General features: G+C 37.5%; 2 protein-coding genes across 2 annotated transcripts; one reads left to right on the top strand and one right to left on the bottom strand.

Annotated features, from left to right (window-relative positions):
• Positions 1–1,027: 1,027 nt before the first annotated feature.
• Positions 1,028–2,187, bottom strand: LOC6502292 (E3 ubiquitin-protein ligase BRE1). The gene is made up of 2 exons (XM_001966146.4): positions 1,316–2,187; positions 1,028–1,261 (listed from the first exon to the last, which is right to left on the bottom strand). The coding sequence occupies exons 1-2, from the start codon at positions 2,102–2,104 to the stop codon at positions 1,133–1,135; spliced, it is 918 nt and encodes a 305-aa protein (XP_001966182.2). The 5' UTR covers positions 2,105–2,187; the 3' UTR covers positions 1,028–1,132.
• Positions 2,188–2,811: 624 nt separating this feature from the next.
• LOC26514028 lies at positions 2,812–4,023 on the top strand. Its single transcript, XM_014904543.3, has 2 exons — positions 2,812–3,656; positions 3,726–4,023. The coding sequence occupies exons 1-2, from the start codon at positions 2,868–2,870 to the stop codon at positions 3,906–3,908; spliced, it is 972 nt and encodes a 323-aa protein (XP_014760029.1). The 5' UTR covers positions 2,812–2,867; the 3' UTR covers positions 3,909–4,023.
• Positions 4,024–22,866: the final 18,843 nt, after the last annotated feature.

The following is a 22,866-nucleotide window of genomic DNA, read 5'->3' as shown; positions in this document are numbered from 1 at the left end:
ACCTACCCGAATGTTAATCGCAGGCATTAGTATTGGTGTCAGGCCTCGGGATGCGCCTTGGGAGAGTGTGGCAAGTGGCAAGTGGAAAATGTGTAACGGGACAGCCTCCCAGGAGGACAGGTGCTTGGTGGTTGGGAGGTCCTTTCTGTCCTTTCTGCAAAAAAATAATAATATGGATGTGCCGGCTACACTGGTCCGGATTTTCATTTTAAAGTTTTTTTTTTTTTTTTATTTATTATTTTCAATTATTTGTTTATTAATTTTTCTCTCAATTGATTTTTTTGGCCTGTTGTTGAGGCAAAAATGTGAAAAGCCATGAAAACCGAATAGAGGCCTTCCCAAATAGCCAAAGGACCTGGCAGGGGGGATCCTGGTGGAGCTCCTGACAGGATGTTTATGGGCGATTCTTTTTTTCTCCTCACTGACAACGTCCTGTGTTCTTCACTTTCGGCCCTCTTGGCTGTCAAGTGGCCTCGTTTTTGGGCCCAGTCTGTGGGCGTTGACCTGGTCTCTTGGGTGGATTGTCAAAGGGATGGGCGGGGGGGTGTGAAAGCTGGATGGAGGCGTGGCAGCTACAATTGTGGGCATTTTGCGGTGTGCGGCTAAGAAAACTTGAGGTGCTTAACAATAATTGAATGAAACTTGAGTTAAGTGTGCGCCGCCGCGTCTGCCACAAAATTCACCCACCCCACCCCCACTGCCAACTAACATAGCCCCTCCCCCAAGACCACTCCCCCAAGACCCCCTCCTCTTTCAAGGATCTGTAGAGCCGCAGATGGTGCGGGAATGGAATGTGTGATTGGGTCTATTAAACAAAAGTTGTGCGGTTAGTGGTTGCAATTATGAAAAGGATGCTAAAAGTTGGTGGTTGGTCCTGCCGGAGTCCTGCCGGAGAATTGTTCTCAAAAGTTCAACTGTACTTTAACATGATTCCGATTCCTGACAAGGGTCAGAGCTCAAGCACTAGGTGACTTATGACCTGCAACCCACATTGTTTGAGTTGGACAGCCGCAAAATAAAAGAGCACTTCTCCTCACAAATTTAATACAATTACCGAAAAATCATACAAGTGGACAGTTGAAGGATATAGGGATATAGGACCTTGTAGAACAGGAATATAAAATCAAGAAAACTATAGTAGTTTTGAATGCGAAGCCTTTTGGAGTGTGATGTAGGAGAGACATGTCACTCGTAGTTTCTCCAGACTGGGAATTAAATCATCTCGCAGGTCTCTATTTTCCACCAGCAACTTGGCCATTTTCTGAAAATGAATACTTAGGAAGTTACAATTGATTATTATTGAAGAAATATTAACCTTTTTGGAGGAGTTAAGCTGTACGATTTCCTTAAAAATAACTTTATATTCCTCCAACTCTTTGATAAACTGATCCGTGATCTCGATGGCCTTCTCTAGGTTCTTTTTTAGGCTCTCGTATAGAGCCATAAAGTGTCCCAGTTCTTCCTGGGTAACACCTTGTGGGTAGTAGCTACTCAGGTAGTTCCAAATACGATTTCCGTAATCCGTAAGCTCCTTACTTTCTTCCTTAATTTCAGTTTTTTTCTTTTTTTCCGTTGGTCCCTCGACATTCATGTTGTTTTCTGTTGATCTCTGAACTCTAATGGCTCTATCTTGGTCGAGATTTTGAAGCATTTGCCGGAAATGACCTCTTAGAGTGCCGCCATCTAATCCATTTAAATTATTTGATGCAGTTTTTAGTGAATTTAGGCCGTCGGTGAGGGCTTCAGCAGTCAGTGTCCAGTAGGTTTCTTTATTTTCAACTCCCAAGTCGAGACTCTTCAAGTTGGGAATCGTGGTATCGAGAGTACCTCTGATGGAGACACTCAACTCGAAGACTTGTTTTTCACAGTTGCCGTATTTGTGAAGAACCCCTCGGTTGGCGGTGCGAAGCTTATCGAGATTATCCTTGGCCTTCTCCTTATATCCCAGCAAGGACCCGTCAATAATAGTAATTGTCTTCTGGAGCTCATCCAGTCCCATTTTCTTCAAGCAATTCTCTTCGGTTTTTGCAATTATTTCGTTTATTTTCTGAATTGTTTCTTGAATGGCTAGGTGACTCGATTTTGAATGTGGTTCCAGTTCCATTTTTAATACTACTGTAGAAAAAATAATACAATGAAAAGAATAGAGAACTTGTGCCAAAGACGCTGAAGTCCGAACTGAACCTCTTTTTGAAAATCACAAAAACTAGCAGGTCACCCCGCAGTCTCAATCTAATCGGGAAGTAGATACAGATAACAGATAACAAATGAATTATACTTATAAAGTATCTACTTATATCTAAACACATGTCTATTATATCGATATTTCTAGAATATTAATTTAAATTGTGGTAGTCTCCTTGTTGACTTTAAACATACTATACCATACTATACTATACCTATATATACTATATATTCCATAAAACTATATTTAACTCCCTGCGCAATTAAACAAATAGAGAATTATTATCAATCGCCTATCAGAGTCTAATCGGAGTGTGATAGCAAAGTGCATTCTACTTTTTAGTATACTTTTGAAAGGTCTGTACCTCAGAAGGACCGGAAATGATTACACTCTTTCAAAGGGCTTATTGGACTTTCCAGACTTGCCACTAGGCTATTTCAAATGGGTTTGGTGCGAGGGTGTATGGTATTCTACTTAAAACACTGTTCTATAAATAGTCTATTGATGATAGTTGGGACTGCATATACCTTAACTATGAGAGCTCTTAATTTCCTTTGTCCATGACTATGGTGATGTCACCTGAATCGACAATCTTGCCGGCATTATTGCCGGTGTTTTGAGTTCAGTCTTTGCTTCTCTGTCGTCGGTGTCGCCAGTCACTTCCTGAAACTGCTCTTCTGTCATGGATGTCAAGGACGATTCCCTGAACTTAGCAGTTGACCATCTTGAGAAAACTGTCTCGCAATACCAATCCGAACTCGATACGAAGGTTAATTTTGGGGCTCTCCAAGATGCCATCGATACCCTGGAAAAGGCAATGCAGCGCTACCAAGGCTTCGCCCAAGAAAAAATGGACCATGTGCGGCGATTAAATACTAAAATTCGTCATGATTATCGGAAATGTGTTAGCCTGATTTTCGAATGGTGTACGACTGCCACCAATATAATCGCCACTGTGCTGACCCAGATTGGATCCAAGTCCAAGGATACTCGCAAAATGAACATTAAAATGGTTCATGAGCTGCTGAAGGATGGTCTGGAAAAGGCTGAAGCCTCCCTGTCTTTGTTAGACGATGTTCTGTTGAATACTTCGGAGTTGAAGGACCAATTCCTATCTCTTACGCATGTCATCGAAAAAAATTATAATAAAAAATTGGCCGAAACCACCCCCTGGTGGAGTAATCTAATCAGTGGAATCTTCTCCGAAGTCGGAGAGATAATATTCAGCTTTATTGGAAAAAAATTGGGTTTTAGTGAGGAAATGGCGAAGATATTTGGAGCAAAATGCCTCGAAGAATGGAATAATGTAATGGACCCGAAGAAAAAAATAGAGGGAATTAAAACATTTTTTGAAATCCTAAAAGATAGAGTCGAGGTTGCCCAAAAAACTACGAGCAATGTTATAGATGCTCTGAAAGAGGATCACACTAACTTGGCGGAACTAAAAGGCAAACTTAGGAGCTCTGATATAGTAAGTAGGGGGTATCATATAGTCTTGATTTGTTCACCCAAATTCATTTAATTCTATTATGTTTTTAAGCTCCAAGAATTACTGACAAGTAAGTCCAAAGATAAACGAATGAGTTTTGCTAAAAGCCTTGAAACTTTGAAAGAACAATGCGAAAAATACATTTTATGGCACAAGTCAGGCCAGACCACTTCAGGTAATAATACCAATGAAGGAGATACCAATGGATCTAAAAAACAGATTTTATCCCATTAAACATATATAATATTACTATTAATATCTATATAATATTATTGTTTTTTTAATAATTTTTCTTGTATATTTTATGATTGAGAATAAAGACATCCCGATTTGTGGCATTTATTTATTATTTACCAACCTGCTGAATAGGTTAATAAGAACTCCATCAGTCGCTGGCTCCCCTCACTCATATACCTACCAGCAGACATTCACATTAACTTTACCATTCATTCGCCAAAATCCTTAGTAAAAATCCCCAGAGTCGAGCCAGAACTCCCACCGGACCAGAATACATATTCGTAAATTCCGTCATAGGGCGCTCATAAATGCGGAAAATTCGATGACATGGCAACTCAGGGCTTGAGCTTCTGTTTCTGTAACTGTTTCAGTTTCGGTTCTAGTTGTGGCCCAGTGTCTCTATGCCCTATTTCCCTTCCATCCAGCTGCCTGGCTGCCAAACCAAGCCAAACCAAACCCAACGCAAATGACGTTGAGCCGCTTTCGGCCCTGCCATACGATCTACTGAGAAGAACTATGCAAGTCTTTTAACTATTTTAATCAATTAAAAAAAGTAAAACTAATTCTTAAAAAATATAGTTTTAAACAAGTATTTAGTATTCTATACTTTGTAGTTTTTTTTATTCATTTTAACATAATTTCTTTGAGTGCCTTCAAATATACAATCGCCGCTTGTTGAATTGAATAGCACCTGATATGCAACTACATTTTGAACTTGTATGCCTGGAAGGTGGTTTGAAGGAGGTTTCTGGTTAAATACTTGAACTAAATTTAGGGCTTGCTATTTTTCAATTTTATTATTTTCAAACATAAATTTATGAAGAAAAGTTTATAAGAAATATACTATCTTTGGCGTGTAGATTCTTAGCCATCTTAATCTTAGCATTTAATTTTAATTCAATAAAGTATAAATCTGCAAGTTCTTTAGGATTAATACTTTCTTTTGAATAAAATTGTATACTCCTTTAACTTAAATACTTAAATATCTATACATCTTCAAGAGAATATATTCTTCTTATATATTCTTCATTTAATTACAATGTATTGAGGATATAATTCCCATATAATAACAAAACAGGAGCAGTCAGGATGAAAACCAGAAACACAAACCGCAGCATAATTATGGCACACTCCACATTATGGAGAGGTGTGTCTGGAAAAGTGTGCGGAAAACCGATGGAAATGGAAAAATAGAGAGGCCAGAGAGGTGGCTTACCGGGATGGGTCGAGATGGGTCTAGATGGGTGGGTGGCCTGAGAAGACCCTGTGTAAATTGAATGACTGGCGAAAAGTTTTGCATACACGGATGTACGAGCGGCATTTCGCATATTTTTCGCACAACATTCAGCATCATGTTCGACTCATTACAAAAGCCACGTTTCACGGCTATCCGACAAAATGATAGGCGCAGATTCTGGCCTAAAAATCCAAAAAAAAAAAACACACACACACACACACACATACAAAACAGGACATTGAAGGGAAGGACAAAAGGACGCAAATACGGATAGTGAGTATTTTTCGTGGAGGTGATGAAAGGATGGGCCATGGGGCATGGCAATAATTCAAATTGATGACCAACATTCGATCGGATCCGGTATTTTGTATTTTTGTATTTGTATGCGGTGTGTGTTTGGTGTTCGTTCTATGGCCTAGAGAGTGTGTGGTGTGTGCGTGTGTGTGTGTGTTCATTTATGAAGTGTGTGTTGGCCATAATCAAGCTCACTTGTTCGCTAAAATCGCATGGGTTTATGGGTTAGATTGCAACTTGCAATTTTGGCAGCTGTATTTAAGCAGAAGCCACATACTTGTTACTTTGTTCAAGTGTCTGTTTAGTAACTTTATTGCAACTTTTAATGCCTCATTATTTAATCGAACAGAAGGTAATTAAACGTTTTATAATATAGTATAGTATCCTTAATAAAACTGATTAGCTTTCAGTCAAAAAATAATCAAAACTTTATCCTTCCAATACTAAGCCTCTTATATCTATTTGAACAGGTAGAGGACCTAACTAGAGGTAATTAAACGTTTTATAATATAGTATAGTATCCTTAATAAAACTGATTAGCTTTCAGTCAAAAAATAATCAAAACTTTATCCTTCCAATACTAAGCCTCTTATATCTATTTGAACAGGTAGAGGACCTAACTCTTTCTCTTCCAACTTTTCCCAAATAGGGTTTCTGTTTTATTTAATTTTATTTTTTTTGTGGGCTTTAAGCTACCCATTTTTTGGAAAACTTTGCCTCAATTAGTCATGTGACCGCGGAATTTGATCGCACCCACTCACGTACGAGGAAAAGCGGAAAAACAAAAAGTTTGTTTTCATTTTCCGCGAACCAACAAACAATTTAATTTCACACGCGAGCGCCAGTGTTGTCGTGCGGCATATTTTCCCCTTTTTATACTCCGTTTTTTTGGGGTGGGGGGGGCATTGTAATATTTCGGGGAAAGTTTGTGGCGCCACGTAGGAGAGGCTTGCGATTTTATGAGGTGAAATATTTTATGGATCAGGTTCGAAACTAGAAAGGGTGTCCTTTAGTCCTCAAGACACACTTTGAACTACTATTTTACACAATACTATTATTAATATAAGAATAATTATGATGAGAATCGAACTACCATCTATAATAACCTCTTTAATAACCTCTATAATATTTTTAATATTATTTTATATTAGTTTAATAAAATATTTCTGCAAAGGATACATAAACATTACCCCTAAGCTGAATAATCGTTTAAATTTTCAAGTCTCAGGCACGCACATCTAAACGAAATAAAATAAAATATAATAAAAGGAAATAAATGTAGAAGATGAAGTAAAATGGTGGAGTTGCCCTCAGGTGAGACCTGACGACCAGGACCAGGAAACCTTCTAGATGATCCGCCTCCCTGCCCGCCGGTATCCAGACCCCGGCTGTTAAGTCAATGACTTTTATGTACATTCTGATGGACTTTTAATCCATTCACTCAACCAACTGAGAAAGCGCCCCGACCAGGAGCCAGGAGCCAGCAGCCAGGAGCCAGGAGCCATGATACAGGACACAGGCCGCAGGACTCAGGACTTAGGACCCAGAACTGAGGACCCAGGACCCAGCACAACCGCACAAGTGCTGCTCCATATCCTTCGCCGTGTCCTTTCCCCATCTTCGGGATGGCTGCCGTTCCAGGACCTTCCTGCGGGTCCTGCACATCTCTTAATGTGCTTAAGATGAGTTACATTATGTGAGAGTGTGAGTGCGTGTGTGTCTCCCTTTGAGTGTGTGTGTGTGTGTCACGGTATGCGTATGCGAGCGAATGAGTTTTCTGCACTGGAAATATTACATTTTTGGAGATTTTTATTTAAAAAATATGTTAATTATATTATATTTTCATTAGTATTAATTATTGGTTTAATAAAAAATCTGTAAAAAAAAGGTCTATGATGGAGAGTATTATTCTAAAAGTATTATTTTAAGATCTGTTATAGAAATATTATATATACAGATATATTATATATTTTCTAGATTTTTAATATTATTATATTATCTAAAATTATATTATATTAAGTGTATAAACCCTTCATGTTTTATTTCTATTTTATTTGTATACATTTTCTACTACTTTATTTTTATAAGCTTAAAATCTAAAATAAAGTCAAATCTATTTTTTTTAAAGCCTAAACTAAGAATGGAATGCAATAGATTATTCATTAATAACTATTAGCAATTAATTTTCATTTAAAAAGTCATCTATTTTTACTCTATTTTTCCTATCAGTATCTGGTCAAACTATTTTCGCTCAGTGCATAGGAAATTCCATTTTGTAATGTGGCAAAAGTATAAAGTGTAATATTGTTCCCCTCTTCCTGTTTCCTCTGTTCCTTTCTCTACTTCCGTTCTGCCTTTTTTTTGTTATTTTTTTATATTTTTATTCTTATTATTATGTTGTTGTTTTTTTTTAAATTCGTTTTTCATTTTGGTTCGTTGTCGTTGTCGTTGTCGTTGTCGGTTTCTCGTTGGCTTCCTTTTTGACCATTAATAGGTGTACTTATATGCTTAATGGAGTGCCACTCCGCATTGTCTGTCCCGCTTTGCTCTTGGCCTTCTCTTTCTCTTTCTCTTTCTCTTTCTCTTTCTCTTTCTGTTTGTGTGTGTATTGGTGTGTGTGTGTGTGTGACATTGTTAAAATTGCATTCACTGCGGGGGGGAGATGAGTGTCCTTTGAAAGGATGGGGCCCGTTTTAGAGGCACCGCAACGAGGCAACCTTGAGAGTGGACCAAACTGAAAGGCGACTCTTGCAGCGTTATGCAACTGTTGTTCAATGTGTGGTAAATAGTTTGCATTTGACTATTTGCCACAGTAACACACCCACACACCCACACACCCACACACCCAAACACCCACACACACTTACAGTTCAAACAAAGGCATCAAAAAGTGGGCGAAACTAATTTCCATCTGAAACCGCCCACCAGGTGAGTGGAGTGGTCGAGTGGCTCTCGGCCACTGTCCACTTGGCCTTCTAAGCTTTAAATTAACTAAGCAAATGGGAAAGGATACCCATATTAAAAAGGATATTATATATGATGACTAAAGTCTCTGCTAAAATATCCAATAAATAATATCTAAATCAATCTGAATAATACATCCCTGAAAGTAATCCCCAAAAATCATCTAAAATGGCAATAAATAAATTAATAAAATGAATAAATAACTCACTAATAACTCGTAAAATATGTTGAATACATGTTTAATGAGAAAGGGGAATAATTGAATGGAATTCAAGGGTTCCAATCTGTCTCGAAGTATGCCACAATATTTGCTTATTGCCACAATTAGGCTACACCCAGTCCGCATTCCACCATCACCCCAGACTTGCGCCCTTTCGTGACAAGCCCGCCCACATTTCGACCACAAAATATTATTAATTCAATTTGCTAAACTATTTGACTGCTTAAGTTGCTCCACTCGAACATGACACACAATCTGCAGAAGCCACATCTACAGTTATGTTGGCATTTGCCAGAGTGCCAGAGTGTGGGTGAGTGGTGGTGCACTGAGAGAAATGGGGTTAACAGATTAGGGATTTTCAATTTTAATCCTCCTATAGTTTTTTCTTTATTTGTTTTATTATTTATAATTATATTAAGTTTTTATTATTATTTTATTTAGAGAAGCCCTTTTCTCACTTAGTCCTTAGAAATACTGTCAGCTACCCCCCTTAATTATCATATTATCCATACTCCACTTATTCCATTTTCTCTCAGTGTATCTGACGGCGTCTGTTGTCTATGTTTATCAATCTATTGCGTTGTTGTTGATGATGTTGTTGATGTCCGAGCACGAGCAATTGTTTTTGCATTGCACTGCATGACAATTTGTTGCTCTCCCCATGTGTGTGTATATCCTGTGTAGTGTAGTGTAGTGTGCATGTATGTGTGCCAATGTATTGGTGCTCCATCTTCAAGATATATGGCTGAGATATGGAATAAATTCCAGCCACCTTGGTCCTGCCACTTCCATTCGATTTGCCTCTTAGCCGGGCACAAAGTTTTGTGGACAGAACACTTTGCTTTAAGCTTCCACAACCCTGGCATACTTTATACTATATATGTATGTGTGTGTGTTTTAGTGGGTGTATATGTAAAATATATACATGTTTTGTATGTGTATTTCTGTTGCATATGCCACAGATTGTAGATGCTAGATAGATGGCCTAGACTTGCAAGTTGGGGCGTGTTTTTTCCCCCTTTTTTTTTGTTGCTAAGAAGGGGAGGCCCTTACTTTTTTGCAACTGGGGGGCGGGAGAGAATCTCTGTCGACCTCTGACCCAGGCAGGAAGTTGGTCAAGTTAACTTTCGTACTTTCAGGCAGACACTGGCCCAACGAAACTGGCTACGAAATATGCTTTAAAGATTACTAACAAGTTATATATATATGTATTATATTTCTTTAGAAACAAGACTCATTCCTTCCTTAAAGAAGGCTTTTAATATTTTCATTAAGGGGTTTCCAAATAACATCCAGGAGTTTCAAAAATAAAAGATATATTGGTGTCGGTCACCTTCACAAATTTAAGCTTCCTTCCAAAGGGGTACCCATGCTGCGTTTTTACATTATCCCCACTTTGGCCCCTTCCGATGTGGATATCTCTGCCAATTCTCATCCGATCTGGAAATAGTGTACAGTTCTGTAATCAGAGAACTAAGTAGCTCCTTTCCTCATTCAAAATATTGCTTAAATATGGTTTTTTAATTTTTCGATTTTTTCCCTATAAAATGCTGCGTTTTCGCAGTATCCCCCACTTTGGCCCCTTCCGATGTGCATATCTCTTCCAATTCTCATCCGATCTGGAAATAGTGTACAGTTCTGTAATCAGGGAACTAAGTAGCTCCTTTCCTCATTCAAAATATTGCTTAAATATGGTTTTTTAATTTTTCGATTTTTTCCCAAGGGGTTCCCCTATAAAATGCTGCGTTTTCGCAGTATCCCCCACTTTGGCCCCTTCCGATGGGCATATCTCTGCCAATTCTTATCCGATCTGTATATAGTGTACAGTTCTGTAATCAGGGAACTAAGTAGCTCCTTTCCTTATTCAAAATATTGCTAAAAATATGGTTTTTTAATTTTTCGATTTTTTCCCAAGGGGTTCCCCTATAAAATGCTGCGTTTTCGCAGTATCCCCACTTTGGCCCCTTCCGATGTGCATATCTCTTCCAATTCTCATCCGATCTGGAAATAGTGTACAGTTCTGTAATCAGGGAACTAAGTAGCTCCTTTCCTCATTCAAAATATTGCTTAAATATGGTTTTTTAATTTTTCGATTTTTTCCCAAGGGGTTCCCCTATAAAATGCTGCGTTTTCGCAGTATCCCCCACTTTGGCCCCTTCCGATGTGCATATCTCTTCCAATTCACATCCGATCTGGAAATAGTGTACAGTTCTGTAATCAGGGAACTAAGTAGCTCCTTTCCTCATTCAAAACATTGCTTAAATATGGTTTTTAATTTTTCGATTTTTTCCCAAGGGGTTCCCCTATAAAATGCTGCGTTTTCGCAGTATCCCCCACTTTGGCCCCTGGATCTGGAAATAGTGTACAGTTCTGTAATCAGAGAACTAAGTAGCTCCTTTCCTCATTCAAAATATTGCTTAAATTTATTTTTTAATTTTTCGATTTTTTCCCAAGGGGTTCCCTTATAAAATGCTGCGTTTTCGCAGTATCTCCCACTTTGGCCCCTTCCGATGTGGATATCTCTTCCAATTCACATCCGATCTGGAAATAGTGTACAGTTCTGTAATCAGGGAACTAAGTAGCTCCTTTCCTCATTCAAAATATTGCTTAAATATGGTTTTTTAATTTTTCGATTTTTTCCCAAGGGGTTCCCCTATAAAATGCTGCGTTTTCGCAGTATCTCCCACTTTGGCCCCTTCCGATGTGGATATCTCTTCCAATTCACATCCGATCTGGAAATAGTGTACAGTTCTGTAATCAGAGAACTAAGTAGCTCCTTTCCTCATTCAACATATTGCTTAAATATGGTTTTTAATTTTTCGATTTTTTCCCAAGGGGTTCCCCTATAAAATGCTGCGTTTTCGCAGTATCCCCCACTTTGGCCCCTTCCGATGTGCATATCTCTTCCAATTCACATCCGATCTGGAAATAGTGTACAGTTCTGTAATCAGGGAACTAAGTAGCTCCTTTCCTCATTCAAAACATTGCTTAAATATGGTTTTTAATTTTTCGATTTTTTCCCAAGGGGTTCTTCTATAAAATGCTGCGTTTTCGCAGTATCCCCCACTTTGGCCCCTTCCGATGTGCATATCTCTTCCAATTCACATCCGATCTGGAAATAGTGTACAGTTCTGTAATCAGAGAACTAAGTAGCTCCTTTCCTCATTCAAAATATTGCTTAAATTTATTTTTTAATTTTTCGATTTTTTCCCAAGGGGTTCCCTTATAAAATGCTGCGTTTTCGCAGTATCTCCCACTTTGGCCCCTTCCGATGTGGATATCTCTTCCAATTCACATCCGATCTGGAAATAGTGTACAGTTCTGTAATCAGAGAACTAAGTAGCTCCTTTCCTCATTCAACATATTGCTTAAATATGGTTTTTAATTTTTCGATTTTTTCCCAAGGGGTTCCCCTATAAAATGCTGCGTTTTCGCAGTATCCCCCACTTTGGCCCCTTCCGATGTGCATATCTCTTCCAATTCACATCCGATCTGGAAATAGTGTACAGTTCTGTAATCAGGGAACTAAGTAGCTCCTTTCCTCATTCAAAACATTGCTTAAATATGGTTTTTAATTTTTCGATTTTTTCCCAAGGGGTTCCCCTATAAAATGCTGCGTTTTCGCAGTATCCCCCACTTTGGCCCCTTCCGATGTGCATATCTCTTCCAATTCACATCCGATCTGGAAATAGTGTACAGTTCTGTAATCAGGGAACTAAGTAGCTCCTTTCCTCATTCAAAACATTGCTTAAATATGGTTTTTTAATTTTTCGATTTTTTCCCAAGGGGTTCTTCTATAAAATGCTGCGTTTTCGCAGTATCCCCCACTTTGGCCCCTTCCGATGTGCATATCTCTTCCAATTCACATCCGATCTGGAAATAGTGTACAGTTCTGTAATCAGAGAACTAAGTAGCTCCTTTCCTCATTCAAAATATTGCTTAAATATGGTTTTTAATTTTTCGATTTTTTCCCAAGGGGTTCCCCTATAAAATGCTGCGTTTTCGCAGTATCTCCCACTTTGGTCCCTTCCGATGTGGATATCTCTGCCAATTCTCATCCGATCTGGAAATAGTGTACAGTTCTGTAATCAGGGAACTAAGTAGCTCCTTTCCGCATTCAAAATATTGCTTAAATATGGTTTTTTAATTTTTCGATTTTTCCCAAGGGGTACCCCTATAAAATGATGAGTAAAGTTAAAGAAGTCCTTATTTTGATATCTGCCTTACATCGTACAATCTTAATCCGCAACAAAGTCCTTTGGTCATGCAGCTTGTCATGCAATCCGTTTGGCTTTTCCCAGAACCTCAGCCTCAATTCCTTTTCATTTTTTTGTTGATTGTCAACCGAGCAGGCAAATGCCTCTTGTATTATTTTTCCAATACAATCAAATCTCACTTCTCAATATTCATGCTGGTTTTCTTTTTCGTATATATCCTTTCTTTTTTTTTTTTGGGGCGAAGGAAGGAGAGTTGTTAGCATGTCTAGTATGCTATATGTTTGCATATTGTCTACGAAATGCCATTTGAATCCCAGTCACTCTGTCTGTTCCACACAAGCTCTCTCCTTTAGCTCCATACATGTGTGTCTGGGTGTGTCTGGATGTGTGTGGGCTTGTGTCCTTGTATATTATCCTTGTGCGTCCCTGCTGCGCTTTGAAAACTCATATGACGACACACATGCAAGGGTATATAAATATTCCCGGTTAAGGAGTTTCTACATTCTTGTCCTTATCCCTTCTGCCACCCCCTGTAATGGTTTTTATTTTCCTACCCTGTAATTTTGCTTAAAAGTGTGTAACATGGACATAAGGATTCTTAAATATTTATTCTATAATACCCCCTTTAAGAACTAGTAAGATTAGATCGAGTCTTATGTCAATTAAAACACCTTAGCTATAAATTTTTAGTTCCAGGGTATACCATTTCCGATTATAGCCCATTTTATCCTTGTTTTTCTCTTTTTTCTCATATCTGCTGCATTGGCAGTGATTTTGATTTATAGAAATATAATATATATATTGTTTATCCGATACTTCAAAATCCATTTAGAGCAGACCCTTAGCAAGCCCGCTCGCAACAGCTCCGGGAATAAATCAATACAGTTTGGGGACATTTTGCTGGCCAATCAATTATAATGATAATTTAATTAATTTCCACAAACCGATTGCACACAAAATGACAGCAGCCGCAGCCTGCTAATTTATTTGTTATTTTCAAAACTTTTTTATTATACTTTAACCTATAGACTTTTTTTATTAGACTTTTAAGTGATGATCGCCGGTATAGTTTTCTTTTAATCGATTGCACAGCAAGTGCTTTATTATTTCTATAAAATAAATTTGAACAAAAAGTATTTGGTGTAGACTTACTGAGAATAGATCTTCATATCATCTTCATTTTTAATATAATCCCCGGGAATCGGATGAGATTTGGAAGAGATACATACTTATTCCTATGTAGAATATTATCTCTGGTTAAATATAAAAGTCACACCTTTTTCAATAGATTCCTATAAGGAGTGCTAATAATAGCTTACACTTTCCTACCCACAGACCTGTTTATGTGATTACATTGCACTATATATGCTTAAATATTATAAATATATTTTTTTGTATTGCTATAGGTATAGGTGTATAAATAGAAGCCCCATACCCTTCAGCATAATTTGCTTTTATTTTCATATTTTTCGGGTGGCGTGTAATCGTCGCAAGCCGACAGCGAAAACATTTGGCACGTGCTTGTCCTAAAGTTTCAATTGCGGCCAAAACGGGCTGGCTGAGAGGGGGGACGGGGCGGAACAGGTAGGTCCTTGGCCCCCCAGGACATGCGGTCAATCATAAATTGCCTTAGCGAAAGCCTTCGCCAAAGCGTAAACAAGTCGACGCAGTCCTGACATTATTATATTTGCACGAAAAATGCGGTGGGAAGAGGTTACATTTTTTTGTATTCAAAAAAATAATGCACTTGGAAAAAAAGATCTTAATATTAAAATTAAAATATAACTATATTTTACAAATATTTTTAACTTTAAATATTAAGTTAGAATCAGAATAAGACAAAGTTATTGTTGCCTTTGGAAAGGAATACTTCTGATATTTCTTTCAGTGCAGTATCAGGTGCGTGGTGGCCGGAAAAAAGGGGCCCCTGCCGCCCCTGTCTGCCCCGGCAGCCTCCGTTGGGGGAAAACGCTCGTGCTGGCGAAACACAAATATTAAATGCCGCAAGGTGTACGGGCCGTGTTGAGGCTTCAGCCCCAAAAAGGGGCATAAATTGTATGCCACTATATATACACACACACACACATATATACTTATGCTAGATGTGTTGGTGCTGTGGCAACGTTTTAGCTGATTTTATGTTTACCCTGCCGTCTGTTAGCCCCTCGCCCCACAGTGCCCTCAGTGCAGGCACCTTGGCGCTGCCCCGGAAAGTAGGCCACACTTGTGCGCCGTTGGAAGCTTTTCAAGTTTAGGCCAACTAACATATGCCGGCAACGCTTGAAAGATGGCCGCGATAATGAGAGTGGCACATAAAACAATCAAGGGGGGTTACAGGGAGGAGGGTTTCGGTTTCTGGTATTTTTTTTTTTTTGTGGCTTTTAGTCGGTTTTTGGTGGTCAGAGAGGGGTGAGGTCTGGTCGGGCTGGTCCTGTCTAAGCCTCGACGGCGGGGCAGCAACAGCGACACAACATTGTAATCATTATCACCATAAAAATATCACCAAAGGACCTCACAAAATATCCTTTATGATATAAGCGGGGAGATCTTTAAAACAACAAGGATTTTAAAGAAAATTGTAGTTACTTTTAATTAAATTTTAGATATTGATATTATTTGTTAATAACACTAGAACTAGAACACAGTTTTTATATTAAATATTATAATTTAAAATAAAGAAAAATTAAAGATTAAAGCAAAAAGAAAATATAATTTATATAAAATTAAAAATGATCAAGATTTGTGGAGGAATCAAACAGGAAACAAAGGCAAAGAGGATGGGTGGGTTGGTTGTTTTGTGATTCTGGCCACAAAGGTAAGCCCAGACAAAAAGGAAAAGCCCCGAGCAATTGATAAGGAAAACTGCGATGGATAAACCTATCTGTCAACCCCCGCCAGCCCCCGCTTTTCCGCTTTTCCGCTACCGCCCACCTCCCACAATGTTCCCCCACCTGTTTGAACTTTGCCCTTTTGTTTTTTAGCCCCGTGTCAGTTTAGGTTAGATTTAATCAGCATGGAACTTATGTATGAGAAAGGTAAGCTCCGACATGCCTCCCTCCGACATGCCACGCCCCTCGGAAATGCCCACTCGACCACCTGTTGTTTGAGTTTCTCCCTCAATTGCCACATTATCAGTTAGGCGCTTTGATATCTGATAAGCCCACATCAAAAGGCGCTCTCCTTGGCCAAAAAGGAGAAGTCAGCAAGGTAAAAAAGTAAAGCTGGCCAAACAAACAAAGCATCAACCAACCCACCCACTTTCTCTCTCTCTCTTCTCCTACACACACACACACACACACACCCACACACCCCCCCCACAGACACATTAAAGAAGAACACACATTCAAAGGCACAGTGGTTGAAATTACTATTTATTTTTGATAATTTTTTATATATTTTTTACATACTTTAGATTTAGTTTTATAAATAATTTTCTATCAGAATTATTAAGAATATTTCATTATTTTTTAATATTTAAAAATGTTTAATTGGTTTAAGACAAATTGTTAAGATAGATAAATAAATTAAGAGACCCTTTAGGCCAAAGCCATAATAATATAGCCTATAGGCTCTCTATTCAATAACTAAATTTTAATTATTATTTATAATGTCTTTAAACCTTAAATAAAATTAATTTGTACCACTTAATTACTGCTTCTGAACCACTGTACTAAGTGGGCAGTGTAAGGAGGTAACCGTAAAAAAGTAAAAAATCCAGAGTTAGCCTTGCTTTCTCTGCGGATTTTCTCCCGTGTAACAGTGTGTGTGTGTTTTGTTGTGATAGTGTGTGTGTGTTGCCATGTTTTCTGCTTTTTGCTGTCTCCTAGTTGTTGTTTTTATTGTTGTTGGTGTGCGTGCGAACACGATTTTGGTTTACTGTGCTGTCCTGTCGAAAGATGGGACTTTTGCTTTAGTTTTAATGCTATTTTTATGCACACAGGAGCACAGGGGAAGCGAAATAAAACTAAAGGGAGTCCCTCTCATACATATTCCATCCATATATACATACACTCTTTTTTTTATTCTGGCTTTTGTTTTTTTTTTTTTTTTTTGAGGAGTGACACCCAGTATGACACCTAGATCTGATGAACTTCCAGTCGCCAGGAAAAGTTGCCACTCAATGTCCTGTTTTGTGCCAACCTGGACAGCTTTTGTTTTCTTCCCTTTTTCCCTTTTTTTTTTGTTTCTTGGTATCCTGGATCCTGGTTTTTTGTTTTGGTTTTCTTGTTCTTTGTATCTTTGCATCCTTTATATTTTTTTTTTTGTGGTGGCCCTACTAACAGCCACGCGGGTCCACTAAATAATTTCGTTAGCAACACAGGGCCAGAAAAAACAGCGCCGGCCAAAGAACAAAGGAAAATGAAATGTAAAGAAACAACAGCGGCTTCGCAATCGGCCTAGAGTCGCTTTTAAAATGCTCTTAATAATAAATTTTTAAAAATAATGCCATTTTATACAAAAACACTAAGTAGAAGTTGTTAAATGTTAAAGAAATGCTTAAGAAAATATATGAAAAAGTGTTACTTTCAGAATTTAAAAGTTAAGAACAGTTTCTTAAATTATTTTACTTCAAAAATACTTCATAACTATTTTGTTGTCTCTTCTCATATTTATTTAAGCCAAACACTTTTAAGTTCCTTAGTTTTTGAAAATCCTCTTATTTTTCTGCGGCTTAAATAGCGGATATGCCTTCTCGTTATCCCTGGAGAACTTAAGGTGGTCTTTGGCTTTTCTTTGTATTTTCCTTTTCTGTTCTTGTGTTGTGTCCTGTTTTGTGTGTTTTAAAATTTTCTCCTGTTGCTGGCGGAGTGCGTATGTTGCAGGATCTGGATCTGAATGTGCCAGCTGTGCGACCACTCAAATAACAAGAAAAAAAAGTAAAGGAAAAAAAATGGCAACATCAGCGACTGTCTCAGAGTAAACAACAAAAACATATACACTTTTCCAGGAACTGGACCGAAGCCATAGCTAATGCAGCTCTCACTCTCTCTTTCACCGGCTTACTACCCGTCTCTTTCCCATCCCAGTTCCGGCTGTTGTTTTCTAATCCCATTTTTGCTTAAGTTTTTTTTCGCGCCACGCACCTGAAATATCGCCAAAGTCCGCGGACACACACGGCCACCTGTACAGGTAACTAAGGGCGACGAGCTACCCAGTCTTTTGCGTCATAACTTTGAAGAAAAAACTCAACACTTACCGGTCATATTATACTCGATAGAAAGCGATTATTATTAATATTTTAAACTGTGGAATTTATCGATTATTAATCATATTTCAATGTGAATTGTAAGCTTCTTTTTTTTGAATCTTTTCAATATTTCTTTACCTTTTTCTCCTTTGAATTATAAAGGCCTGCCCTTTCATAAAATTTTATTTGCTTTAATATTCCGAAAAGTGTATACAGTGCGTATACTTAATATTTATGGCTTATGGTAATGTTAAGTATACGCCATGTAACCATTATCGTAAATATCTTAAAGAGTTAAGCATGATATTATGAAAACTGTTCTTTATGAACACTTTACAGGGTTAATATTTTATTTAAAATTTAAGGCTTGGTTTTTAATTTAATTTTATAACTTAACAGGGTATTCTGACGTCGATTTGAATAAAACCCGAAACCTTTTAGACTTGCCTTGAAAAATGCTGGCTGGCAATATTCATATTTCTTTCGGTTTTTTGCACCTTCCTCCGATCCACTCGCTTTTTTCCAGTTTCTTCACTTTTCGGACCTCGTAGTGTCTCCTGGCTAGGGGCGTAGTCCTTTGTCACCTGTAGACTAATTGGGCACCTCCGGGTGGCACTGGATGCGCCAGTGACAAAGTGTTTTTGGCCAATCCTCCCTTCCCATCCAGTGTCTAGGCAATCAACCTGACATGAAACTCATAAAAGTCGCGAATACTCGCGTATCAGAAAAGTGGAATGGTATCTAAATGGCAAGTCAAAAGTTGAAATCAGACAAAGGCAAACTTTGGCGCAAATCTTTGTCAAATTTAATGAGCCCCGAACAGACCACTTTTCCTCATCCCCATCCTCGTTCTCGTCCTTGTCGAAGAATACTCAATGACAATCAGAAAGAACTCACAAACAGGCAACAGACTGTGAAATGTTTGCAAGTGCCAACACAAAAATATAAAAATAAAATCAAATCAAGTAATATAATTCAGATAAATCTACGTATATATATTTATGTCTGCGTAGCTATATGTTTTGGATGTGTAGGTCCAAAAACCAAAAAAATAGGAAGCTAAGAAGTGCTTACTTTGGGATAAGCCGAAGCATAAGTGCTCTCTAGAGGAATATAGACTATGCTGATTGGAATTATAATTCAAACTTTTATGGTCCAATATTATAAGATGTACTGAACCCATTACCACCAAATTTTTCTACACTAATATCTACAAAACAATAAATATATGTCTTAAATTTAAGATCAATAGCTTTATAACTAACCGACTTATAGAGTTTCAAACTTTTTAACGGATAGACGGACACACGGACAAGATCATATAAGCTCCAGAGTTTATTACTTTCGATGTTTTTCGATAAAATTATAATACCTTCTGCAAGGATATATGAAAATTGTAGGAAAAACTGGGAAAAAAGTCAATAAGAAGAAGAAGTAGATGGGGAGGAGTGGCGGAAAATCGTTGTAAACGGGAAAATTGAAAAAGCGACAAGGTGAAAGCTGTTGATGTTGCTGTTGTTGTTCTTTTTCCTCTTTTTATTGTTGTTGTTGTTGTTGTTTTTATGTCTACATGGAAATTACATCACGCACCACATAACCCGCTATACCACGCCTCCTTTTGGCCATATCACGCCTACCTTTTTTGTTCGCAGGACATATAAAATGCATGGATTGTTAAAAATAAATGCCTAGCGCAATATTTTAAAAGTTTCTTTACTTTCTTTGTTTTTTGCCCTCTCGCTCTTTTCTTGTATTTTGTGTTTTTAATTTGCTTGACGCAGTGGGAAAAGGGGGCGTGGCATGCAGCAAGTGGCAGGTGGCATGGGGCAGCCAATGGCCTGTGTACGCCTATCAGCGAAAGCAATACATTTTTTAATTTTATATGTACGTGTGTGTGTCTGTGTGTGAGTGCTGGCTTTTTTTTCATTAATTTTTTAGTGGCCACTGGATGAGGACTCCATGAGCGGTTAAAGGGATGAGAGTCCTGGCCAAAGGATCTGGTGAGTAAAATGGTTAATCACCATTTCCTGGATAACAATGTTGGAGCTTAGCCGCAAAAAGGCATAAAGGCTAATTAAATTAAATGGCTAAACAGTCTGAATTATTAATTGATTGGATTATTTAAAATTTATAAAGTGAAAAATAATTTAGGCTTCAGGCTTTAGGCTTAGATAGACTGATTTAATATATTTTTTTTGCTAATTTTTCAATTTACAAAACATAAATACCATGTCATATGATATACACTCTAAATATTTTTCAGAACTTGACACAATAAAGGATAATAATAGCTATTTATATCCTGATTTCTAAAAGTTACCTGGAAAAGTACAATACTTCTGAGGATTTCATTTTATTTCTTGAATTGTTTCCACAAAAATACTTTATATTTATAAATATATATAGCCATAGAGACATGAAGTGCCGTCAAGGATTTCTGGAATTTCAGGATATGTTAGCCATTTCTATTTACGAGGCTATTTTTTTTTATATAAAAATATAAATATATGTGTGAGTGTATGTGTGTTTGTAGGTGTAGTGCATGCATGAATGGGACTTTGTGCCACGCCCACTGGACCAAACACTGGATAGCATGTCAGAGGCGTATCATATATCCTGGCCATCGATGGTCTCTGTTCCAGTTCCAGTTTCTGCTTCATTTTTGCTTTTATTTTATTTTTTATTTATTTGTTTCATTTTAAAATGTTTTATTTTATTTTCAACCATCCGTGCTATAGATTTTCCCTCTCTCTCTATTTTGGATATACTCCTCTCTCTCTACCTCATCTCATCTCACATACTTCTTTTCTAGCTTCTTTTTTTTCCCTGCCATTTTTATTTTATATATTTTTTTTTTGTTTTTTTGGTCCTGTGGGCGCTGAAAAAATAAAATTGCGTTTTACGCAAATCATTTTTAATGAATTTTAATATTGCTTCGAAGTGGTTGTTGTTGTTGTTGTTGTTGCTGTGGCAGTGGCCGTGGCAGGACATGCATACAACAGTAGCCAGCTACAACAAAAACAACGGTTAGGTCATTAAATTTTAAATGAGTTCCGTGTCGGACCCGTGTTGCCACATACCTAGGTAAAAATCGTAGGCTAAAGTATACGTATTATGTAGCTTCATCTATGTATATATATTCCCATATATATTTTTCTATATACATAAATAGGTATATATGTTGAGGTATATGTGTATATGTATTGGTAAAATTCGTTAGGCCATTAATGCGGTCCCAGCCTCCATCAACTTCTTTCAACCTCCAAGAATGGCCACCTGAACCAGAAATATTTACTGGTTTTTTGGTATTTTTTTTTTCAAAAAGAGGCCGTTTTTTCATATACCCTGGGATTTGGATGATTTTTTGAGGTTATTTTTTAGAAAATAAATATTTTGAATAATTTTTAAAAGCAATATAAAAGAGATCTATCTTGAGATATCAGTTAAAACTTTTATTTATTAAACCATGAAAAATAAACAATATGGTGGCCTTTAAATTCCAGTTTATAGTGTTGAAAGTCATCATTATAAATGCTTGTATTTATTTCCATTTTTCAACACTACAGGGTACTTACTTGTTCGCCTATCTTGGCCAACAATTCACAACTGCTTCTTGGCTGCTTTATTCGTGGCTAAAATGTTTGTTGTTTTTTTCTTTTTTATTTTTTCCTGCTGACTTGCAGCTGTTAAACAAATAGCTTACTTCTGTCCAATGTTGCTGCTTTTGGCCTTCTTTGTTATTGTTGTTGTTGTTATTGTTATTGTAATTGTTGTTGCAGCTTATTGTTAGCCAGTCGCCAGTGTGGAATTGGCAGTTTATTTTTCACTTTCGGGCCAAGTGGAAAAACAATTATATTTTATGATGGCCAAAACGAAAATTGAAATGGGGAGCAACAACAGTGGCGGCCACAAATGGAAATCGCCAAAAGGTGAGTGGGCCAAAAATGTGTGGCAAGAGCAGGTGTGGGGTGTGGGGTATTTGGTGGAAGCTAGAATTTGGCCATTTCATTAGTCTACCCGGGGAAACTGAAGCTGGACTATGCTATCTGTAGATGCAATCACTCAGGTGAGCTCGCGATGCCAACGCCATGCAGGTAAGCTGCTTATCGCGCTATCAGTGCGAATGCAGCAGGCTGTTTTCCTTATTTTTTTTTTTTTTTGGTTTGGAAGGGGCAGTGAGGGAAAAGTGTCCATGAAAATGCCGAAAATAGTAGCCGAAAAATGCCAAAATCAGCGAAACAGAATTTGATGGAACTCTGAACGATAATGGTCCTGCCAGCGACGAGCCTCCATATGGGAATCAAAATGTTGGAATACTTGATTTTCCCAAACATTGTAGCAAGTGAATAATTAATATTTATCTTTAAAAAAATTCACTTAAAAAGTTATTACCATTTTATGATAATTTATTCAGGTCTGATGTGGTTTATGGCTTTTTAAGTCAATCGTTAAATTGAATAAGAAATAATACCTTTTTATTTAAATCAAAATCAAGAGAGTGCCTCTTATTTATTTAATATGACTGGAATCCCTTAAGCTCAATCTTAATTTAATCATTAACTTTCAGACTAATTAAATATTATTATCTTTTTAATGCCAGACATGTCTCGTCAGTCCTGAAGTCCTGAAAAATGAACGACTTCCAAGTGTTCCGAGAATTCTTTTAAAATGTTGATTAAGACACGGCTAAGAAATACTTTTCTCAGTTAAAATGCCAGAAAATGGCCAAAATGAAGACTAACTTGACAGTGATGGGACTTTTATGAATATAGAATATAAAATAATGAAGCTTATCAAGGTCCTGCGAAGGGTTAGCTTAGACCTTAGTCCCATCC

The sequence above is a fragment of the Drosophila ananassae genome, chromosome XL (genome assembly GCF_017639315.1).
Source record: "Drosophila ananassae strain 14024-0371.13 chromosome XL, ASM1763931v2, whole genome shotgun sequence".
Taxonomy (NCBI): domain Eukaryota; kingdom Metazoa; phylum Arthropoda; class Insecta; order Diptera; family Drosophilidae; genus Drosophila; species Drosophila ananassae.
Note: the sequence above shows the minus strand (reverse complement) of the source record. Positions and strands in the feature narration are given on the sequence as shown.